This window comes from Motacilla alba, chromosome 4 (assembly GCF_015832195.1).
Source record: "Motacilla alba alba isolate MOTALB_02 chromosome 4, Motacilla_alba_V1.0_pri, whole genome shotgun sequence".
Taxonomy (NCBI): Eukaryota; Metazoa; Chordata; class Aves; order Passeriformes; family Motacillidae; genus Motacilla; species Motacilla alba.
Genome location: NC_052019.1, coordinates 37,567,674 through 37,593,093, shown reverse-complemented (window position 1 = coordinate 37,593,093; position 25,420 = coordinate 37,567,674). Strand labels below are relative to the sequence as shown.

The 25,420-nt window shown below is 35.7% G+C and overlaps 1 protein-coding gene and 1 long non-coding RNA gene across 2 annotated transcripts; one reads left to right on the top strand and one right to left on the bottom strand.

The window, feature by feature from the left end:
* Positions 1 to 1,259: 1,259 nt before the first annotated feature.
* ANXA10 (annexin A10) lies at positions 1,260 to 25,335 on the top strand. Its single transcript, XM_038136519.1, has 12 exons — positions 1,260 to 1,385; positions 8,992 to 9,073; positions 10,978 to 11,072; positions 15,112 to 15,225; positions 15,891 to 15,981; positions 16,360 to 16,439; positions 19,128 to 19,181; positions 19,313 to 19,406; positions 20,785 to 20,880; positions 21,519 to 21,577; positions 22,636 to 22,758; positions 23,556 to 25,335. The coding sequence occupies exons 1-12, from the start codon at positions 1,368 to 1,370 to the stop codon at positions 23,622 to 23,624; spliced, it is 975 nt and encodes a 324-aa protein (XP_037992447.1). The 5' UTR covers positions 1,260 to 1,367; the 3' UTR covers positions 23,625 to 25,335.
* Positions 13,469 to 20,860, bottom strand: LOC119700851. The gene is made up of 3 exons (XR_005256898.1): positions 20,227 to 20,860; positions 19,262 to 19,427; positions 13,469 to 16,247 (listed from the first exon to the last, which is right to left on the bottom strand). It is a non-coding gene; the product is annotated as an uncharacterized LOC119700851 (long non-coding RNA).
* Positions 25,336 to 25,420: the final 85 nt, after the last annotated feature.

Genomic DNA, 25,420 nt, shown 5'->3' with positions numbered 1-25,420 from the left:
TGCATCCCCCAGCCACCCTCAAAGAGCACTCAAGATACAGAGATAAAGTATGCACTTGGTACAATTACAATAAAGTAAAATACCTAACACAGCCCCAATGAAAAGAGAAAGTAAAGGCATGCCACTGTGAACGTATGTTTTATGTGTTTCTTTGTGAAAATTTTCCAACTGTTTCCAAGGATGCACCTGTAGCCTTTACACATAACATGAGCTGACATGAAAAAGCTCATACACAAATCACTAGTACTGTGTTTACACAAGTCCAGAGATAGCTTTAAATAATTAGAAGAGCTGCTAAGGTACTACAGCTAGGAAAAAAAAAAAAAAAAGTTTTTTTTATTTTCTCCAAAGTCTTTCTAAATTATAAGGAAAAAACTCCATGCATATTTTAATAAGTGCACCAAAGTCTGTGATGGACACATTAAGAAAACCAAGAAAATTTGGATGATTTAATTCTGAGATATTATTACTGTACAACTACTGGAAAACACTACCCTCTTAAAATGGACTCAATCAGGATAACAGTAGCCTATGCCTCCCATTCAAGTTGCAGGAGAGGATATACAGACTGATTCTGCACCTCTGTTTTTATGTTCCTTTATTTTATATTCATTTTGTGTGTGTGTGAGAAAACTTCATGTTTTATCAATGGTTTATTACAATAATAGTTATCATAAGCAGAAAATATGGTATTAGCTATGAAAAATGAGTCTACTGTCAGTTGGATAGTTAGGATTCTGTATAAGTCCTTGGATAGAGCAACAGTACAAGATTTTTTTTATCATCTCTTTACAAGTTCTAACTTGCATTAAAACATCCTCATTCACAGAGTTCCACTAAGGCTACCTGATTACTCTGGGTGACATACAAGGTCTATAAAGCACCTTCCTGTGCATGCCAGCTACAAATAGATACTAAAGCAAGTGATGAGCTGAGCGATTTCAGCACAAGGATAAAAAAAAGGAACTAGACCTGATCCAATCTGAAAAGTAAATCATTAACACAAGCACTTTTGGTAGGTGAGTGTTTCATCCTGTGACTAGCTGAATTCTGATTCCTAAAATCAACACAGCAGAACAGAGGGTGTTGGGCTAATGACTCTGTTTACTTACATTATAATCACACTTATTCAATGCATGGTTAATGACTAAGCACACAGTATATCTATAAAGCCCAAGGACACAAGGTACCAAGGTTCTGCTTCATTGTTACTTTGGAGCCTAATGTACTTCGTATCAGTTTGATTGGATGGCTACTCACAAATCTCCAAAGCAGAACAAGATTTAACCAGAATAATTGAATTCACGCTTGCTTTAAGTCTAGGGAAGCTATTATTCCATCCCAACAGAACTTGAAGACCCGTAAAAATGTATTGTGGAGATTATGTGAGTATAATTATTTGTTCTCTGAAATCTTCCAAAACTTTTCATTCCTCTCGAGTTGTCGTCACATGTTGGTATCCATTTCTGTTCACTGGTAGAAATTAATCTTAGGTGAAGATAATTTATTTGTGACTTGGGTCTAATCCTGGTGTCACTTATATACATATATATCAAGTGTCTGAAACAAAGACTAAAATATAAAGAGTTATCAGTTCCTGTCTCAATTCTACACCTTTCAAGAAAAAGCAACTCAAGCCTGCTTGTGAGGTCCTTTCGGTGGGTTTTCTATGCTGGCACTAAGCTTCTAAACAAGAAGCTAAATTACATACTATCACCCAACTGTATTAAAGATAAAAATGTGAATTTTTCATAAGGTACCTATTTCTGGCACTATTTTGGGGGTTATGATTTGACAAGACCATCTGTAGCTGCATAAAGTAATGAAATAGTTTTATCATTTCTAAAAATTTATTCTGTTCATAGCATGAAAAATATTTTAAAGTAAAAAAATGCTACCTCTACAAGAGCCACAACACAGGAAGAGTTACCAGTGGTTGCTCCCCATCAAAAAGCTGTACAATATATTAAATGGCTTCACTAGTGCTCTTTGAGGAAAAAAAAAGGGTTATAATGAAATTATAAATCCCCATCCTGGAAACTGTTGGAGTTACTATTTCATGACAAGAAAATATCAAATTTCTTCTCTGTACCTGGCATACTGATCACCATGTTCTCTAAGGATTTTCTTTCAGTTATTATTGATATGAATAATGATTCATTCCTTTCAAAGGCTTTTTACATGTACATTCCCAACAAACTTACAAATCAATATGGAATTTTCTAAAGGGTTTTTTTCCCTTTCTTATTTTAATATAAAGTATAATTGACTGATTATTCCAATCTTTCCAGTAAAGTATTTCTTCTGATGAAATTATATTGTATGTATTCGCTTTTCTAAAGTGACCGCCACTGAATCAGGATTAGTAATATGTTTGGTTTTCTGCAATGTGGGATCTTGCATCCTTTACTAAACAGTTAGGAACTTAAAAGATATTTTCTTCTTAGTTTCTATTTTTTCTCTTTTAGTTACAGTGATTTTGTAATCTATTCCTAATAATTTAAGGAAGACATAAAATACTATACCTTAAAAAGATAGTAGATTGGTTTATTTTGTAGAAGACAAGAAATAGAGTTTCTTTTCTTCTACTGATTTATTGCAACCAGTTATATTTAAATAATTGACACTGCATCTGCATATAATATGTTGTCCTGACATTAATGGTAGTACCTTATAAAATAACTTACAGAAGAAATTCTTTAAAGTCATTACAATTAGCAGTTTTTATACTTGCAATTACAATGCAGTATTTTGATAGCATGATAAAGAAAATCTAATAGATAAGACAATTTTTAACTGTGGCAGATGTTTACAATTATATGAGGCTTAATATAATGTAATATTTCATATTAAACTAAAGAACTACTTGAGCAGAGGGAACATAAATTCCTAATTCTGATACATTGACTTACATCAGAATACCCCAGAATAAATGGTTTTAATATCAACTCTTTGTTACTTCTTCTTCTAAACATAAAAAGGCACACTGATAAACCCTTTGCTTTTTTCATCATCACAGAAACAAAAGAGCAGAGAAGCAACTGCAGACAGTGGGGAGCATATCAGTCCCAGGAAAGACAGGAAAACCTGACTCCAGGCTTTCTCTGAAAAGTATTGGGATGGATTCCCAGGTTAGGTGAACTTTTACTGTTCATTCCAATTTCCATGTGTTATGGAATGGAAAGGGAGAGAAATTAGGTATTTTTATGAACTAGATCTTTGGATGCTAGGAACACACTTCCCTACTGAGGCTTCTAGACAGAATGGGGACATGTAAGGCAGAGCTGCATGTAAACATTCTCCATGGAATGCTACTGGTATTTCAAGAGCAAGTTAGTCATGGAGCAGTGGCAGTTTTCTCTGAAGAGACTCTGCAACAAAATAGCTGAAAAAAAGAAATCACTCTAGCAAACCTCATTCAAGAAAACAGGGCTCATACAGGACTGAGTGGTGAGACCATAGCATAAGTTTCTTCTCTGCTCTTCTTAAACACTAGACTAGATTGTGAAAAATTCCTAGAAGTACACATTGGACTTAAAGATATTTTTCAAGGAATTCCAGAACACTGAATATACCATTAATTCAGAAGAATAAGAAAAAGGTTTTAAAAATCAAAAGCATTACTTTCAAAAGGCACTTTGTTCTTTAAAGTGATCTTCTTCGTATTTTATGCCACCCATATCAGTAATTACAAACATTATCTATGAACAATCAGATAGGATGGAGTACTTCAAGATCAAGAATGAGATGTACAAGCCGTAAACAGCGGCAGCCCTGTCAGATTCAGCAATTCAAGGCATCATCCTTATCAGAGGTTACATACACAAAATACCACAATACAAAAAAACCCTATAATAAATACTACAGGTAAAACTACCAGAAATTACACAGGATGATGTCTGCGTCCTCTCTGAAATACATATACAGAGAGAGATGGAAGGTTTTGGAGAATTAATTTTCTATGTTTAGAAGTATCCCCTCCATTACTGTATCACATATTATTGAAATGAAATGAAACACATACAATAAACTCACAACAAACCAAAATACTCATGAAATTTTTATTTAATAAAGTTGCACTCAAATTATATCTTTGCAAAAGTATAGCTAGCTCATAGCATGCGGGAAGCTAATAAAGAAAACATTTTATTTTAGTAGACATTCCCTATGGGAAATATTCAGACGAACGAGTCTGACTTCAATTGTTTGTTATCAGCAGAATGACTTACTGAACAAATATTATTAGAAGGTTGTTCATACTTCAGAATGCTTTTCCATCACAAGACTGAATTGCCTGAAGTTTGCACATCATAATTTGATAAAAGCAGCCTCACCTTTTACTGATACTTTTGTTGAACTGCTTATGACTTTGGTCAGTAAAAGCTGTTGCTTTCTTGGTTTTGCACAGAGGGAAGGTAAATTCCAAGTATAATTTTCCAGAACCATTATAAATTTTTCAGACCCTTCCCAATCTTTTTCATTGTTTTGATTCATTCCCCCAACACCACACAAACCTGTTCTGTATGCTCAGCTTAATTTGGAATCAGTTTCTTACAGGAGAGTTAAGAGATATGTATAGAGTGCCCACCTGGGCCACCCCTGTGGAGACAGATCTGTGGTTCTGAACATGAGGGTATCCTGAGATCAGAGAGAGGATTAAATATCTTAATAGAAACAAAAACCAAAAAACTCTGAATCTCCTTTGGAGACTTACTTGCCTTACAAAGTACAACAACACTTTGTGAGAAAAAAAGCAAAATATTTTTGATTTTTTCCTTCTGAAAAACAGACATCCCCTTCACTAGGATGCTGCAGAGGAAAGACAGCAGGAAAACCATTCTTCCATGTTCACATAGAGCAGTTTGTCTAAATTAACCCACAAAAAGGCTAAATTGCTCTTGGAAATTACTTTCCTCTGGTGCTTTTTGAGGACATTTTCTTTGTAACACAGAAAATGTGGGGTTTTAAAATTTTAAAGTTTTTAAAATAAATGTGTTTTAAAATTTTAAATGTGTTTTAAAATTTTAAAAACACACTTTTCTTTGTAACAGAAAAGTCTGTCATGCTGAACCCTAATCTTGCAATGAGAGCTCCAGCAAAATGATGACTATGTTGTGAGGGATGCTAGAATCCAGATATCAAAATTAAATTGTACAATTCTTCACATCCTTTCAGTAACTATACCAGGCATTTCCCCCATTTTCTTCAGAAAATTTGCCTCTATTTGTGTATATTCATCAATCCACCTGTTCCTAGCTGTAACTTTGAACTTCATAAAGAATTTTAATCATATTGGTAGAGGAATGCAATCTCTTCAGAAGTTTTGTGGGAAAACTGTTCAGTGGGGGTGAGGGAACTAAATTACCAGTTAAAATGCTTTTCCATGTCTATTACCAGTTAAAAAATAAAGCAGTTGAAACTCAATAGTAATTTATTCCATTAGCCTAGCGTTAGCCAAATAATACTGGGTCATATTTTACTTAGCCAGTGGTTGTCTCAAAAAGGCCTGCATGGCTTGCTCCTAGATGGAACAAGATGAGGAAATGAACTGCAAGTGCAGAGCCAAACAGAGACAAAAGAATCAGGGGGAAAAAAAAAAAGGTTGTTTTTATCTGCAGTATTCACAGAACAAGTTGGCACCCAGAACAAAATGCAAGTTTCTTTATCACTTAATCCCACATTACTGAGACTAATGGGTGTTTGATAATGTCAACTTATTTTAAAATTTTTATTAAAGAAACTCCTGTTAATTTCTTTATTTGAAAAAATATATAGAATTATTAGGTTGAATAGAGAGTTGGTGGGCCACCTACCCCAGTCTTTGCTCATTAAAGGTAGGAACCAAAAGCTCCCTGAAATCAACAAAAATACTTTCATTTATACCATCTGTGAAATTAGGATAAAGATCTCATAATATTATTAAACAGTGCAAGAATGTCCCTGCTCTTCTCAACTTACAAAAAGATTTCTTTTACTTGGTCACAATTTGTTTTACTTCTGGGGGTGGGCTGGAGAGCACTGTATTTAGAGAAATTATATTCGGTGAACATAAACTTCTGACATCACCAAGACAACCGCAATGCAATTTTCACTTCTGTAGATTTAACTTTGCCATGAAGAGCAATATCTGCTCATCCCTGTAGCAAACCATCTTAAAGCAGGCAGAAGAAAAATCATGAGATCAAACTGGTAATTTTCCTATGCTTTCCAGAGCTTAGGGAAGCAAAAGATGTTGCAGAAGTAAAACAGAAGTGGGCATAGACTCAAAACTGGTCATCCTGATGTCAGAGTCCAGTTCTCTCTGACTAGGCTCTTTCAGATATTTCACCCATAGAGGCTGTAGTGTATAATATCAAGTAAGTGATTTTACACAGGTTTTCTACCAGAGTAATACAAAATCTACTGAAAACTTAACACAGATGTAATACAGATGAGATCTACATTACCACCTTTCATTATATGCTTTCTGCTGCAGTGCTGGGCATCACAGGGAAGGAATTTATGGGTTTAAGTCAGCTCAAGCTGACTTAAACTATTTCCAAATTATCTTGCTACCTTTTTAGTATTTATACTCTGTGTTGGGCTTAGACAGGCATCCACTCCCCTCATGCTCATCTGGCCAAGTCAGGAAGACATTCACACTCTTTTAGTGAAGTCAGGTGTAAACATTTATACCACCAGTTCATCCTCTCAAATGTTGATAGCTACACTCAGTCTGCTCTGTGCTGAGCTAAAATAAGCTTTTTGTGCACCAGCTGTGGTCAGCCACATCCTGCCTTTTTCCCGAGCTCCATAGGCACACTGCTCCTGCTCAGCTCCACTGAGCTTTCTTCTGTTACAGGGGTCAGTCACAGCTGACTTCAGTGGAAATGAATGAAGTGAGAGAGCAGTACATGTAGCTACACCCAGGTATTCAATCAAGCCTAAAAAACGTGTAGCTACACCCAGGTATTCAATCAAGCCTAAAAAACGCCCTGCTTCAAAACAGGGCTGTAGAAATTCTCTAGTCAAAAATAACAGAAAGGAACAATCTAGTCATAAGTTGTTCCTTGATCAAAATCCAGTCTGTTGAAATTTCATTCAGTTACCAAATGCCTCTACTGCTCTGCTCCCTCAATTTGTGCAGTGATGAACATTGCTGCTAGCTAGACATTTCCTAGGCACATTTAGGCAGGGCAAGCCTGTATAATTTTGGAGAAAACATGATCTTACACCTTGGGCCCTAGGTTCTCAAAGCATAACCCCAGCTTTCCTACTATAAGATTGTTTTGATCTATTTCCTCAACTTCTTGAGGTACTTTGAGCAAAAAAAACATTGTAAGCACAGATGCTTCTAAAGTATGACAAGATTGTAACAAATCTTTGCAAAACAAAAGGCCTGCCCCAATGCTCAAGTTTATATCCCAGTACAGGAGAATATTGTAACTCTTGCTCAACAACTTTAAAGTATATGACCTTTCCTTCTCCTCAGGTAACTACACCAAAGAGCATTAGAGTGGTCATTTGCTCAGAAAAACAAACGTCCCAAGTTTTTGCATTACTTTAGAAGCAAGGTTTTCTTTCTCACCTGCTGTGTAGCATCTTGTTGCCACAGGACAGAAGTGCTACTTTCCCAAATGCAGGCTAACAACCTGGTGCACAAACACCAATTCACACACCCAGGTGAAGGATTTCTATTTTTCAATTCTAGTTTGCACAAGGTAATGAGCTATATAGTAACCCACAAAAGAGCACTGCCTGATCATCAGAACCTTACAGAGTTAATACACTTCAACAGAGGCATGGCATTTACTGGTTACAAATAACATAATTTTTTGTTAATTGGTAGTCAAACCCTACATTACCCTACCCTGTTCCTACCATTATTTGGGGGATTCAAAGCAATGATCAAATGTATCAAGAAATGGTGTCTTCTTTCTGAGCAAAAATACACAATTCTTGTTTGGTGCTTTTTAATTCCTCTGCTTAGATTTCAAGCCAGGCAAGAACAATTAGTGGCCATGCACAAAACTTGTGTATATGTCATCATATAAGAAGGCACAACTTACAAAAGACTTTCAAGTATATGTAAAGCAAGCAAATAAATTAATTAGTATAATTCACGTAAGCCCTGATTCTAGGAAGTATTTGTAATAATACCCCACTCAAACTTATATCCCATCTTTCTTTGAAATGTAAATATGAAGCTAATGGTGTCATTTTAATCAGATGTACTGACTGAGTTCAGGAATCACCATAAAAGAGAATCTTTATATTTGGTATGTCAGGTAAAGCAGACAGAATTCTCAGGTGAACTAAAGAGGTTAACCAGGAGACAGAGCTAAGTATCTGTCAACCTCAGTTTATTTCGTTCTGTTTGTACTGGTCTGTGATTCTATTAAAATTAGTTTTTATTATGCACAAATTTCTAAGAGAGAATAAGAAAAATACATGAAATAAAGTATCACTGAGAATGAGCTGACAATAATTTAATCAGTTACAAAGCAACTAGAAAAATTGCATTGTCTTCTACATGGCAATCTCAAAACTATCTCACTTGGCAGTGAGGTAACATCACTGCTTGAATAAATCACAAGGTTTGTAGGCAACCTATGGATCTCACTCATCATTTTCTCATTAGTCCTTTCAAATTAGAAATATCATGAGGAATAAATATTGAAGACTGTCAGTGATACCATGGCTTAAATTCAAAATATAAAATAGTATTTTTTAAATAGGTTGGCAAAGGGATTTACATTTTAAGGTAAATCTCCACCATTTTTTTTCCTATTCAGGCCTAACTCATGCTAGGGGTACCTTCCTCCAATATGGTCTGTCTTCCTATGGTCAACTGCAAGATTATGTTCTGTTTTATAAATCAAAAACTACACATCCTGTTCCCCCTGAAGCACAGAAAATTTAAAGTTATGATTATTGGTTTGCAGCAGAATTAGGTATATCATGTTAAAAATGTTAAGCACCTCAATTAAAGTCTGCTTTTTCCTTTTGCAGACACAAGGAACAATTCTTCCCTCTCCAAATTTTAACCCTATAATGGATGCCCAGTTGCTAGGAGGAGCCCTACAGGGAATTAGTGAGTATCTTGACTGAATATAACACAAGTTTCCTCTTTTTCAGAAAGCTCTCATAAAGCATTAGGCAAAATATACACTCATAAAATTGTTGCCACCTATCTGCAGAGTCTTCAAGGAACCACAATAAGACACACTGATGATATCCAAATAAATCGTTTACATTCACAGGAACTAAGAGTTGATCAAGATTAATCTCAAATCCATACCAACACCTACAGTAATGAACATTTCATTGAGAAAAACAAGAAGAAACAGAATTCTGTGTTGCATCACTAGAGGGAGGGCTAAGAAATGAAAGGATTTTAGTTGTAACTTCAACAACTAAGTGCTACCAAGGTCTGCTAAGTCTCCTATTCAGTCATAAGAAATAAAAACAAATTGAGTTGAAAGTTTAAAGAATTCATTATCTTTTCAGTTTTTACTTTCAGTGTTAGTTCCAAAAAACCTTTGTTCGCAAAAAGATTTTTCTCAGTTCAGACTTTTTTATTTTCCTATTGAACCTTGTTGGTATTGCTGAGGGTCAAAATATTGACTTTTTGTTAAATCTGAAATGTTTTCCCTCACTTTAAGACTGTTCTCTGTATCAGACCTTTTACACCCCTTGGACTTTTCACAAGATTGTACAGCACCAAATCTTGCATGCTCTTTTCAATTTCTTTAATAAAAATGTGAGGACAAAGATTTAATGTCAAATGAACTACAATAAGCATTATTCATCAAGGGGAATTTGAGGTATATTTATAACCAAATTGGCTACAGATGAAAAAGTTTAAACATCTCCCTACACTTTAAAGAGAACTTCTAAGATAATGTTGATAAAATATGAACTATTTTATTGTTGCTAATGCCTGAAAATAGAGATGATATTAATCATTTAATACTCTAAGTACAAGTACATCAACCTTAATTTTAACCTTCCTCTCAAAGTACATGGAACAAAGTTGTAATTAATTTAAAGGACAATTGGCAAAATAAATAGTTCATCTTCAGAGAAGGTAAGATCACCATATCCTTTACAGCCACTGACACTGGCCCTTAATCCTGCACATAGCATTCATTCTTACGAGGATGTTTAGTCACCTCTGCTGTCCCACTGATACCAGTGGTACTACACAAGTAAATAAAGTTCTATAATATTTCCTATATCTGGATCCTTCTCAGTTTTTACTATAGAGACTATGTAAGATGTAAAGATTCCTAGTGATAACTATTTTCTGAAAAAATAAAATGAAAACATTATGTACAGTATCCCAACCCTTAGGATGCAAAAAAAAATTTTCAACTCCAAAATAACTTTCTGAATATGCTAATAATATTTTTTAAGCAACAATACTGATTCATTATATAAGTTTACTAGTAAGTTCTACCTATCAAGTAAGCCATCACAGTTAATCGTCAATAAAATGCCCTTTGGAAATGGAATAAAATATTATATTTTCAAACTTCATACCATTCCTCTGAAATTATAACTTTGAGGTTTTCAACAAATGGCCTAACAGAAATTTATCATCCCCATAAAACAGATCCCTGGTTCTTAAATGACAATTTAATCAGTATCAACAGAACAGACTTCCAAGGCTCAGCCACAAATCCTGCTACTGGGCTTAGTTCTGAATCCTTGAAAGCCTCTGTTTTATTGATGCTTTCAAACCCTCTGAGCTTATGAGAGTTGATGATGCATCTGGTAATAACAGACTGCTTTTGATGGTGTTACACCAGCAAGTGCAAGTGCAGGACACACAAGCACAGTTATATAATTGATGTTGGTAAATATTAGTGGAATATTAGTCTCTTGATCAGTTTTTCTAAAAACTAGTATAATGTTCTTAAAGCACAAACAATCACAAATCTAAGTAATTAACACTGGTTTGTTAATTTAGAGCCTGTGTCATTTCCTTTTCAGGCTGTGAAAAGGACGTGTTGATTGAAATCCTAACTCAGCGTTGCAACTCCCAGCGGCTCATGATTGCCGAGGCATACAGAGACATGTATGGCAGGGTAGGACAGAAACACTTGGTACTTTTATTACTTCTTTCTCTCCTGTCTCCTGTGCAGCTGTCAGCCCTTCTCTCAGGTCACTCACTGGAACCACAAGCCTGTCAGACAGCTGACTGGCACAACAGGTTGGCACACAACTTTGCTCATTGGCTATTGATACCTCTGATGGTATCACATTGTCATTTCTACAGCAGAAGTATCGTCCGCCACACAGGGTTAGAAAAGGATAGGGAAAGTTGCTTCTTCTACAGGCCATTCTTCTCTATTGACCAACCTAAAATACCTGAACAGACGTATTTCTTCATTTATGTGCTTTTGGGGGGCTTTTGAAATACATTTTTCAAGTTTTTGGAATAAATAATAAAATAGTATTGTAACCAAAGAAAAACACCATAGAAAGAGTTATAGGCTTTTTATCTTGCATAATGATGATAAATGTTCACATCTCAAGCACTGACAGTCTCATACCTCATTCCATATAGTCCCATCTGTACATTAAGCACAATAGTCATCTGAGCTGCTTAATGTTAAAGTTATGATCTTTGAAAGATGTTTAAAAAATTTTAAGACATAAAAAGTTATTCCTAAAAAACTGTACTTTATCAATACTTACTGCATATAACAATGGAATTTTTGTTATCCAAGTTCCTAAACATATATCGAGATAAATATCCTCATCTGATTTCCAGACCTACTGTTGCTAACCAACTAACTTTGGGAAAGCTGCAGTGCCTGCATTTTCCTTAGTTGCTACAGCTATACAAGGACAAAAATAATAGTAACACCCCTTGCAAAATTCCTGTGAAAGTCATGAAAAGTACAGTGTAAAACTATATACTATTTGATTAGGTTGACTAGACATGCCCTTCCCCTGAAAGAAGGCAGACAAACACTTAGTTTTACAAGCTTCAGGAAATGAAGAAAACTGGTATTTGTTCTAAGGGCTCACTGGAAAATTCCTTGCAGGCCAGTGTCTGCTTGCCATTGAATCGATCAGCAGAAGTGAGAACAATAGGTTTGCACAAACACTACCACAGAGCCATCTCCCTTAATTAGGGTTAATTAGAAATGGCTCATTCAAAAACTTCACATTATGTAGTGCTTTTACACCTCCAATTCATTAACCAGCAGAATACATTTGGGTGGCCAAGTTTTCTAGAGACAACCTTTGTGCCAACTCTATACTAAAAAAACTCAAAACCGTTGACCCCTGAATAAGCTCAAACATTTACTGTCCTAGAACTGGAGGGAAAAGAGCTGGATTTAATCAGTGTAGTAGGTTGATTTTGTGTTGTTACTCATCTCCAGGAGATCAGTGACTTTATTTGGACAGTTAAAAAAGATGAAACACACAATAATCACGATGTTTTAGACATAGCCTTGAATGAATAAGTATATTTTATAGAGACCATAAAAGAACAATAACTGAATCACAGCTATCCACCTTCCAGAGACCATGACAATGATAGAAATCAGCACCTAAATTATTAAGCCTCTTTTCTATTATGAGGTATTTATTAGGTTACCATCACACATGCAAACCATACAAGTTCAGTGTTTAGCCATGCAATATTCTTAAGTTTTAATGTTACTTAGAACAAACTAAAGTATGTCAAGCTACCCAAAGGCGCCTGTGACATGAAGCACTCAAGCCCATTCTTCCCAAGTGTTCATTCATCTCCACCACTGGACAGTCCTTCTCTACTCCATCCATAGCAGCTGGCTGGTTTATTTTAACCTTTTCTCCATAGTGTATCAACCAGACCTATCACTTTAACAAGGGAAAATATTTAAAAGCTTTGTATAATGTTTTAATCTTTAATTTCTGCTCTCTGATACATGAAGATGATCTAGAGATAATACAGCATCACAAAGGCTTGGCAAATGTCCTTCAGGAACGCAGTTATTTCATATTCACAGAGAACCACTGACTTGCTCACCACTAGTCTAACTGGCTCTTTTCAAAACATAAATATTAACAAATCATTAGTCCCTATGGAAACACATCACCTTTAAATTCATACCTCTTTCAGCCATATGAGTTAACATGAAGTGCTATAAAGGCTTAAGTGCTATAAAGTGGACACAGACCTAAAGACTTAGAAGTAAGTAAAAGCCAAAGAACACCTCAGATGTCCTCTTTAAGGATCTCAGTCTCTAAATCTATGAATAATAATAGAAGGGAAAGACAAGAAAACAGTTTTCATATTCTAGCAGTGGGCTACAGAATACTCTAAAAATCATGGAACATACTCCAATATACCCACAATTTTAATTCAAATGAGTTCAATAAGCACTGGGTAGACTTTAAAGTGCAAGATTCATCATGATACTCTTGACAGTTTCTAAGAAATCATACCAAGAATGTGATGTATCTTGCATTGAATTTCCCCAGTTTGTTCTTTGAAACAATTTACCACACATCACACCTCCTTGCCTGCAATTTATCCCACTGGTTAGGGTGCATTGAACAAATGCGCCATCTGGCAATCCCAGTTTATGAGTGGTAAACATCACAAGACAGGAAAGAGATGTGGCAAGGCAATAGCCATTTTAACCTTATCAGTTCAATTTATGGTAAACCTGTTAGTCCAATCCTTCTCCCTCTTTATTTCACTTCAGTCTGCTCAATATGGTAGCCACTATGCCCTTTCATTAGACAAATGTAAACTGAGACATTAGGAGAGAAATATTAAAAAATTAAAAAGAGACCTGAACTAGCTGCATGATTCAGAGAAGTTTTAAGATTCCTTCTTACAAGTAGCCTCAGAGGATTTCTTACAGCAAAGATGAGTAGGAAATTAAAATAATGACAAGTTAGAGTTGTCTTTTCTTATTTCCAATACTTCCCTTGGTCCTGATTGCAGGAATAATTTTTAAGTAGTACCCATTTGAATTATTAATCCATTTTCCCACAGGCATGTTGTCAGAAGTAAAATGTCTTAATGAATTAATTTCTACTCCATGTGTGATTTAGTGGCTGTCAAATGAATCTAAAGTGCATTCACCAAAGACTCTGTATGTTTCTTCATCATAACTTTAATTTTTAATATGCATGTCTTTCTCCATTGCAACTCTAGCCACTAAATTATATTCAGAAATGTATTAAAACCAAAGTACAGGCCTGAAAAAAATACAGCCCTGGAAACATACTAGTTTATATAATGGGAACTGTTTCTGGCATGCTTTTCAATTCAGTCAGACTAGAACACCTTACAGATGTCTAGTGCTGCACACAAAATATTTTTTAAAAATGCACAAGTATTCTCAATCAAAAACTAGTAGTTTTTGAACTTACTACTAGTAATAAGTTCACAAGCTTTTGGCATGTGCAGCATTTGGAAGAATGCTAGTAGGAATGGGAAGAATGGGGAAGAAACTGTGATTCATTACTCAGCTACCTGGCAAGAAAGAACTGAGAAATATAAGGAGGAAAAAGGGGGTTCCATGTTATTAACCCAGCATCTATCAAGAGTAGTGAATTCAGTTTGAATGTAAAATATAACATGAACTGAAGCACATAGCCTTACAGATATCCAAAGCTGATATTTTTATTTACTAGGAGCAATACAGATGATTTTTCTTAAATTATTCATGTGGTAACACTGAAAAAAATCAAAAAAAATCACCCATGTTTTATGAACTTGATCTTCCAAAGGTGCTTACCTGTCTCAGATTTGCACTGGGAATAGGTTAATGGAAGCTGCAGATGCTCTGCTGTGATATTCAATTTTCCAAGATTTTAAGTAGTAGTTGCACTTAAACATCTGCATTTTTCTTCTCTGTTCTAAAGAACTGAAAATCAACAATCCATTGTGGTCTACTGGCTTGTGCATCTATTCTCATCTTGCTCATACTAGTAGAACAAGATGTACTATTTTAATTATTTTTTTCCCTTTACTTAATCTTAGCCAGAATTCATCTTTGACAGTTCATCCTAAATCATTTACAGGGAAAAACACTAATAATTTTTAAGCTGTCTCAGTAAAACATGACTATACAGATAATCCGGTCTGTGCACTTGCTTTTTCTCTTCAAGGATCTGATAACAGACCTGAAAGAGAATCTCTCTCATCACTTTAAAGAAGTTATGGTTGGCTTGATGTATCCACCTGCATCCTATGATGCCCATGAGCTTTGGCATGCCTTGAAGGTAATCTTCATATTCTGAGTTGCTTAGAGTAGCAGTCATTAATTAGAGTACTGAACATACACAAATTTTTTTTTACATTTCATTGGTTGATAAACTACTGAAAGTCAGTACACTGGAGTAGTGTACTATCACTTAGTCCACTAGTCATCAGAAATACAGTGCTATTTCAAGTTTATCCATCAGTGTGCTAAAATCAGCATAAATAATATCTATTCTATTCTAGTTCTATTACAGACTAGCATTCCTAAAAAAATTATTAAAAAAAAAAAAGGAAAAGAAGATGATAAAACAAGAGAAGATCAACATAATACCTATGCTCATGTCTACTTCAGATTTCCTGAACACTTGCTAGGGATGTATGCTCAATCTTTGCATCTGATTTCTTTCAGCAAACAATAATTCTTAATAAAGTTCTAAAATTATTCCCCTTGGGTTTCTGTCAACACTAGTCTTGCTTCATTTCCCCCTTGCTAAGGTACAAGCTGAAATTCAAATTTAGAAATATACTTGAAATACAGGGGTTTACTATTGAAGTAATTTGAACAGGTAGATTATACAGAAACTGCTATTATTTTGTTATTTCTGATAAGGACAGCATTGCTTTCTTCTAAAAATTGGGGTTTCTACTACACAACATCTTTTCATATTTACTTCTTTCCATACAGGGAGTAGACACAGAAGAAAAATGTCTAATTGACATATTAGCCTCAAGATCAAATATGGAGATCTTCCAGATGAAAGAAGCCTACCTAATGCGTAAGCTTTTTTACCAAGTGCAGAGTAGCAGTTGTACTATGTGTGTTCTGGAGGTATTAGCACACACAGAGGAAGAGAACTACAAAAATGACTCCTCAGTACACACTGGTTCCCTTCCCACATCCTCTCCCATACCTACATACAAAAGGCTGAAGCAATGTGGTGGGTGGGCAGGCCAGTGGGGACAGTGGCTGAGGGCTCCCAGCAGGGCCAGATGGATGTGCCAGCCCCAGAGCCAGGTCCTTGTAGAACCTTCCCAGGTTACACTGGAATAGAATGAATAAATAGAATATTTATCCTTTATTTGATAAACTTCATTTGTACTATTCAGAGCATGTTCATTTGTGATTTAATATTATATGGTTTTGCTTTAACTAGAATATAATACTGATCTTCAACAAGATATCGATTCTGAGACTTCGGGTCACTTCAGAGATACACTCATGAACCTTGCTCAGGTACTGTAAAAACAAGAACTATGACTTACATTTCTAAAAGATTTGTAATGACTTTCAATAGTATTTAGTAAATTTTACATTTTAAGGTAAATGTAATTAAAACTAGTTCAATAGGGCTGCACTTTTAAACAAGAAAGAGGAGGGAAGCTGATGAAGAAGAGAAACTGAATTCCTTTATCTACTCTGACTTAGACTTTGGATATCAGATGGAAGCAAAGGTGAACAGATTATTTTATAAATTCCCATTGATATTCACCTGCTGACCCTTTGCTCCATCTGTCTTATCTCAAAATGAGTCTATTGCACGTACAAATGTGATTGTCATTTTTAAAAGCATGTTTTCTCCATTTTCAGAATATATCACAAACCAGTCAAACATTATGTGAAAATAGAGATATATTCACATTTGACTAAGAAATAAAGAATTAAAGAGTTCACTGCTTAAAATATAATGCTCTTTGTGCTATTGCATATGCTAAATCACAAAACGCTAGCACAGAAGCAAAGGAAGTATCACTTTTACATACCAACTTTTCCAGTTTTACCAGTCCATAGTTTATACAACAGAGTGGTCATCCTTGTCATTCTCATTGCAGTCACTGTGCTCATTATCTTTAAAATCTTTTGTAAACCAGAGTAACAAATAATAAAGGACTGCCATAGGATAACAGCATACATAAGGTGTATCTGTACTTTTAAATACATGCATGTCTGGGGAAAAACTTCTTACACAAATCTGAAATAACAGTAGGCTTCACTGAAGTTAAAAAGACAGAAGTTTCAAAAGTAGAAGCTATAAACAGGAAATAAATTTTTTTCATGCTGGATGTTTTTTTCCCTAATAATGAAAATTTTTCCTTGCTTAAAAATGAAGAGCAACCTCACTTAAGCAACGTCACTTCTCATAATTATTAAAACCATGGGACATACTTTACCCGTCAAATTAACCAAATTTAAAATAATCTCTGATTATACATTACTAGTCCTAATTTTCTTAAACCCTAGGTATTGATAGAGAAGCCTAAAATCATCAATTTCATGGCCAACAAAATCTGCTATTTCACTCAAGATAAGGAAGAGTTGCAGGAAATTTCAACTTAGTTATGAAGATTGTTAGTCAAATCACTCATGCTTCCATATCATCTTATAGTAAAACTCAGCAATATTTCATTTAAACATACACTTTCTAATTCTATAACCATGGAACATTTCCAGGGCATCCTTTAATGTTTTTTTGCACAAAACCTCTGCTTTGATTTCTATTAAATCAGATTATGGAGACAAGTAAGCATGCTCCACATATGCAGAGCAAACTATTCAATTGCTATAGTATTGTATTTATGGTTTTCATGTCCAGCCTGAGGCAGACTAGAAGTTATAGGTTATGGTCCTTCCTAAAGAAATTAACAGAGTTAAAAGAGTTTCAAATTCAGGCTAATTAATATTCTAGTCTGAGACAAACAGATTTTAATCTAATTCTCTTTTTTTTGGTATTAATTGAAATATGATAATTTTCTACTATTTAAAACATAATTATAAAAAACTTACTGGAGAAAGTGGGCATTTGACTCATGCAGAGTATTATTACAGTTATTTTATTGTACACTGCCCTGTCTTTATTCCTTCGTTTTCTTGTGTTTGTAATTTTATGCAACCATTCCATCACAATTCACTTCAGACAATTTATCCTACTACTAGAAATCTCACTGAGTGAAATTCTCACAATTTAATTAACATGTAAATTAACATTTTTAACAAAAAAGAACTATAAATAAATCATTCTACAAGCTGACAGCCAATACCTAATTTTAATCCTTCCCTTCATATATAAGGTAACATGACTGAATTTTTTTTTTAAAAATTGCTTCAAGCACATATTATTAAGGCAGTAAATACATGAGCTTCAGATTTTTAAGAGTTCTGCAAACAAGGCTGATATGTATCCTTACATGACTACGTTACAAAAGCAACTCCACAAGTAGTGTGCTCGTCTCTTTTTCTGACTATATAATTCAGATCATAATGTGTTTACTAAAGAATTTAGCTTGGTTTGTGTAACTGAAAAGCTATTAAATGTATGGGGAAATTATAAATATTCTTTTGGGGTTTGTGTATCAAAGTTGTCAAACCATTTCCTAGCCCTGGATCTTAATTTTAGCAATGATTATGAGCAAGCAAAATCTCAATTATTTTATGAGCTTGCTGTATGATTCGTGCAGGAAGAAAAATACATTGAGAAAAGATTTTTCTGGTAATATGAATATTGATAAGAACTAATCAGAGAATGGCAAATGTTACTCCTATCCTTGTTTTCCCCTCAGAGTTACATATTAAACGATGTAACATCCATAATTCTGAAAATGGTGGTGGGATTGTGGTGGTCAGGTAAAAGGTTATTTAAAATAGGACTAAAAATGGGATAGGTTTATCTACTTCCCCCATTTTTTCTTCTCAGAAGACTGTTTTTCATTCCAGAATTCCTCTCATTAAAGAAAAATAAGACATAATGTGACAATTTGAAGATACTGTCCACATTTGCAAATTCAACCATGCAAAACACTGATCCAACCCAAAGGCCTATATATGTTACCTCAAGAAATTCAACATAGCTTCATACACAGAGAACTTTATATTCCTGCGGTGGTTTAGGATTTAACTCCTGAAGAATATGTATCTCTTTTCCCTCAGGGAACAAGGATGGAAGGATATGCAGACCCTTCTACAGCTGCTCAGGATGCAATGGTAAATATGCTCAGATGTGAAGTTCTCAAACATTAAAAAAAAAACAGAAAACAAATGTTGAAAAGTGATTAAGGACTTACGTTAAATATTTTGCTTTTTCTGGTTTTTTTTCATTTTTTCTGCTATATTAGATTCTATGGGAAGCATGTCAGCAGAAGACAGGCGAACACAAAAACATGCTGCAAATGATTCTCTGCAACAGGAGTCAGCAGCAGTTGTGGATGGGTAATCCAGCAGTTCAGCTGTCTGAATACAGAGTGTAAAGGAAAAATGTGACTTGCTAAGAAAGCCATGCTTTGCATACCAAGACAGTCAGCGTGCAGCAGGACATTAGCCTGAAACCAAGTGTGGACTGTTGGAGCTCTCAGACTTGCACTGATGTGAATGGGAATTTGGAAGCAATGCAAAACTGAACTTTGGCCGATGACTACTGACAGCTGTAGACAGAACAGACAGCAATTAGGATGCCTAATAACCCAGAGAAGAATGCATGACCAAAGAAAGGCAAATGTTACAGCTGCACTGATCTACGCATGACACAACAGGATGAGGGAGATTTTTCTTAACTATTTTATTTTCCTAAGCAACTCTTATGAGGGAAAACACCTAGGGAGAGCTGGATGGAGTATTTTCAACAAATGCTTGCAGGTGAAAACACACTGCTGTGTGGAAGCTTTTCTCCAGAAGTTTCATAGAAGGTTTTTGATAGGAGAAGTTCAGTGTTCACAATCTGCTCTCCAGTAATGAACATAAGCACAGAAACACAAGGGCCATTTTTATTTAAAACAGAAAACCAGACATAGTTACAGATTGCAGGAAATTTATGTGAGCTTATCCAAATCTTCCACTGTAGAAAATAAACCTATTTCACCCTGTGGCAAGTCTGAGTTTCTGCTCTGCAGTAGAAAAACAGTCTGTCTGCTGACAGGTTTATCGCTGTGCAGCCAGCTGTATTTCTTACGTCAACTTCCAACAGTAGCTTAGAACTACTTTGCTATCATGGATCAACAAATTCATTCAGCTGATGATGACAGGATTAACACACCTGCTCTATGTTCTGCTCTCTTCCTGAGATCTGAGGGCCCTGCCTGTACTGTCATTCTCCATATGTTCTGTAGTCAGCAGAAAAAGAATTTCCCTCTTTCTGTAATGGAGAAAGCACAGCGCAGCCTGGATACATGTGTGTCTGCGTATCTGTATCTTGCAGCGAGTGTGCGCGTCACACGAGTCCTGGCTCCTTGCCACAATCCATGAGTCTTGCCAGTTTTAACCAAGCCACGCAAGGAAGTTGTCTTACTAGCAGGACGTTCTTACAAGTGTCCTAAACAGATGTTGCTAGATATGTGGCATGCATTCATTTTATATTCTAGGCTGAGGAGCCCAGGGGGAGAATGTCCCAGAAGCCAAGTTTCAGGCTACTCATTTAGGTTGTTTGACCTGGGCAGTATAAACATATTGAAACACTGAGAATAATACAGGTAAAAAATAAACTCAATAGTTATAGTACTGGGGAGAAGCAAGGAAAAAAACACAAAAAGCAAGTTGATCATTATTAATGACCTAGAATAAAACAAGATTTTTTTTTCCACCCCCTCCCCCCAAGTTTTCCAGGAGTTCCAAAGTATCTCTGGGCAAGACATAGTAGATGCCATTAATGAATGTTATGACGGATACTTTCAAGAATTACTGGTTGCAATAGGTAATGTAAAGATATTATTTTTACTAGCAGCAATCTCTTAATAAATTCTAGTATATTATCTCTTGTGCATTAAGAATATTATTTTTCAGATATTTTATCTGCTTTAATCTCCTATATTGTGCAATTAAATTTTCAGAGATAATTAAAAAAGAATATTTTAACTACTTTCTCCTGTTAGTGTAAATCTAAAAATGTATCTATGGAGCACTAGCTTCTGATTGAGTAGAACTAGTATCTACTTTATTTGATAATAAATTTTGTGTGATAACTCATTTCCAACTGAGCTTACTATATTAAATAACCAGCTACATTTTCAGGACTTTAGCGGTATATAAATTAGTTTCAAGCTTTATGTACATTTATCTTTCATTTATAGAGTAAGGATAGAAATATTTCTACAAATAGAACATGTGAGTGTATTCACTGATATTTAATAGGCTCTTTGATGCAACAGCAATAAGGACCCACCACCAAACTTTCAAAATTATAAATATGGTTTTATCAGTGAATATTGGTAGCTTAATTTTAACCAGAGGCACGGACAGCACTACCCAGATTTTTATTTCAAGGAGCCCAAAGCTTAAAAAAAGTATTTTATAATAATCTTCTCTTTACCTGTTGCAATTCTTCCCTCCTAGTTCTCTGCATTCGTGACAAGCCTTCCTACTTTGCTTACAGGCTCTATAATGCAATTCATGTAAGTAGTCATTCTACCTCACATTTCCTAAAAACAAGCTTCCCTTTTTTTTTTGTTTCTTTGTTTGTTTGATTATTCTAAAACCAGTACTTACAAATCAGTCTCTCAATCTTTAAGGTGTGACTGTGTGTTTTAAAACTGTCGCTGCCTACACAAATTTCAAAGCAGTAGTGCCTAAGCAACTAAGCAGTAAAAGTGGCTAAGCAGTAGAAGTAAAATTTTAAGTATTTAGATACTTTAAAAATTATCTGTCTGGTAACTGACAATTTTTTTTTTTTAATTGAAGACTTCTTCTATGCATGGAAACTCCCTCTGCTGTGCAGAACATAATGTGCATTATTCTTACTATGTAATTTTTTGTCTGTAGAGATTTAATAAGTATGGCTAAATATTGAATAATAAATTAATGTTACATGAAGACAAATGCTTATATTTCTTTGCAGGACTTCATGCAGATTTTTTTAATTTTTGTGTAAGTGCTACCTTATTTTGAATTTTTATTGCCACTAGATGTCCCCATTCTTCACAGAATGATATTATGAAATTTTTTTTTCAGAAACAGTTTAAATAAAACACATCTGAACAAAAGCTATGTAAGTTCTAAAGCTATGGTTAAAAATTTCACAGAAGTCACATAAGGCAGCAGTTTTTGTGAAATAGATTACTGGCCTCATTATAGTTTGAGTGGACTCCACAACAACAGTCACAACTGCTACTCACAAACTGAATTCCTAGGAATACTGACAAAAGTTTGTCATATTTTCCTTTTTTAAAAGTTTCAGTGCATGGATAATTCACTGGCATATAGGGACCCCCTGTTATTCAGTTACATGAATTCTATTATTTGAGAACATGAAAACACAGTAGAATAAAACCCTTAGACTCCTTTAACATCTAGGATACCTTTATGAGTATTCCTTTTTTATGCTATATACTTATATATCCTATATGGGTATATCTTGTCTTTATCTATCAAACATTCATATGAGCACACACAGATGGGCAAACACATATTACGCAACTATCACGTTTCCTCTCATTTTCTCTTTTCATTTTAGGACTTTGGGTTTCACAATAAAACAGTCATTAGGATCCTCATTGCCAGGAGTGAGATAGACTTGATGAACATACGCCAGCGATACAAAGAGAGATATGGAAAATCACTCTTCCATGACATTAAAGTAAGTTTTTACAAACTTCTGCATATATTCAGCACTGGTATCACACAGAATGTACCACTCTGTTTAACCATTTGGTTTTAAACAAAACAAGCAAAAAAGTGAAGTGTAAAAACAATAGCACATTTCCAGTGTCTCAGTTTGATTTGAGTAAGTGCAAAATTAATTCTCAACTCACTCTCTGTGATTTTATCCCTCCCCAATGCAAGATGTGTACATAAACAGGGCATGACAGTGTGTGCTGAACAAGAGTTTGTATGAATGGTTTCTACACTAATTGATAACCTCTTATCTCATGTTGATCTGTAAGGCTAGGCTGGTACACTTTGGTGCAAAACTGGAGTAAATACCTGGTTTTATCCTTGTGCCTTCACAAACCCTGTTCCTCTTGTACTCCTGGTCTGCATCTTAAAACAAAACTTCGAATGCGTTTAATTGTACAAAAAAGGTCTCTTGCTCAGACAGTACCTTTTTCATGTCACTATAATCCAACTGCAAGATGTGCAGCAACTTTATGAAACTGGTCACAAATTTTTGGTATTTAACTTGAGAACTAATAAACAAATTTGATCCAGCCTTTCAAAGATAGATTGTTCCTAGGTGATCAAGCAACCAAAGGCCATGGGAAATGAAATGAAAAAAAAAATCTCAGCCTAGAATTCTTATGAAAACAATGCAATGTTTTACAAAACCTTATAATAGTCTAGTTCTTGTCACACACCAAAAAAAGAAAAATTCAGAAAACGTATAGTCACAGAAATGTTGATTTTTTTTTTAATTTATTTTTTTTTTCTTTGCAGCATTTTGCTTCAGGGCATTATGAGAGTGCTTTACTCGCTATCTGTGCTGGTGATACAGAAGATTATTAAGAAGATGCACTCTGAAGGCTGTGCAAACCTATTTTAAATAGAAATTGAAGCTATATGCAATGCACTAACTCTAAGACATCCCTATTTCACATAACAGAACAGCAAAAATAGTAATGTATATTTGCTAATATTAAATCTTTCTTGAGACAGGAAAAAATGTTGGCAGGAACATGGTTTTATCCCTAGTTCTAATTAATATTTCTGATTTTATGATTAATGTAAATTAATGCAACAAGTGGTAAAATTACTCTGTGTAGGCATTTGTTTATCATTTAGTGTCACAACATCCAAAACATTCATCAACAGGCGCTGGAAGAATTTATTCGCTTCCACACTAGGGAGAAGAAAATATTTTGCTTTATTTGCTTTTAGCAAGAGGATTTCTTCCTTTAAGGATTTTTGTTCTTGTCCTTCCTACTTTTTATGCCTCATATTTTATGCTCTTGAACATTATTGTTTTAGTTACAACCACACTAAGCATCTGCCCCATCTATTATCAATCACACATCAGAGTGCTTTTGTACTGTCTTTTACTTTGCTCACATACTTAATGGCCTTTCCCTTATTCTGCTTGAAACAAAAGTAAAAATTCGAATCAAGTACTCCATCCATTCCAGTGCCATGCAATGGAAAACCTGGAAGATTAAGCAATACTTAGCTTCAAAGAGGGAAGTTCCAGAGGATTAAACTCTGAATTCCATTTTTACCCATCTCATTTTAACCATTAACTGAATATTGACCTTCAGAGCAGGGAGGTATATCCAGGATGCCCTAGGCGGCACAAATCAAGAACAGACTACTCGTGGGTAACATTGCACTCTGAGTGAGGCCGGAGGATGCGGCTGTCCCTGGAACACCCGCGATCAGTCTGACACAGCAGCTGGAGACAGCAATGGGGAAAGGCGGCAGAGCCCGGCCTCGAGTCCTCGCCCCACGGAAAAACGTGACGCTGCTTGAAATACCCCGGGGGTGTTCAGGGCATCCTATGCTGGGCGTACGTACCTACTGTCAGCCTCTTAGGGAAACAGGAGTGAGGGAGAGTGTGGTACTGTTCACTGAAACATCCGCCCGTGGCTTTTCTCCCGCCGCCCCAAGGTGTCCAGCTGGACACAGACGGCCTGGATGCTCTTACAGAGGTACTTTCTGCAGCTGCAGTCCGTGTGACTGAATAAAGCGCTGCTACAGAAAGGCACAAATACCTGGTTGCTTTTGTGCCCTTTGCACCTGTCGCTTCCCTCAGCCTCTGGAAATAACACTAATTACAGCGCAGCGGGCTTCATTGCAAATACTGACATCGTGTCACAAATATGTCGATTTATAATAAACTTAAAATTTCTTTCGAATCTCTCTTGAGTTTGACTCATTTTCAAACACTTCGGGCGGATAATAAAATTGTTAAGTCAGAACTTTGGGGCGAAGAGCGCTGGGAGTAAAAAAAATTAAAAAGGGGGGGCGGGAGGTGGGTAGGAAAACGAGCTGAGCACTGTCCCAGTTAACATCATTTTAAACCGAACTTATGTTCTGACTTGGCAACTATAGCTGGAGGTAGCACCCAATAGCCGTACCTCGGCACTACGGAGTCACTCGGTTCCAACTCTGCAACTCTGCAGAAAGGAACTAGGACACTTCTCGGGACTGCAAACGCGCTGAGCTCCCAGCACGTCCCGAGCTCCCGTCCCAGCACGTGAGGCGGCAGCTCCGCCCACAGCCCGTCGCAAAATGGCGGCGGCGGCGCTAGGACCCCGCGAGCGCCACGGCGCGCAGGCGCTCGAGACCCCGGCAGGAGGCGGGTCCCA

Bases quoted from the DNA above. Each gene is read 5' to 3' on its own strand.
- ANXA10 (XM_038136519.1), top strand. The intron at 16,440-19,127 runs GTACTGTAAAAA...CTTTTCCCTCAG, and splicing joins CACTCATGAACCTTGCTCAG to GGAACAAGGATGGAAGGATA. The intron at 19,182-19,312 runs GTAAATATGCTC...CTGCTATATTAG, and splicing joins CAGCTGCTCAGGATGCAATG to ATTCTATGGGAAGCATGTCA.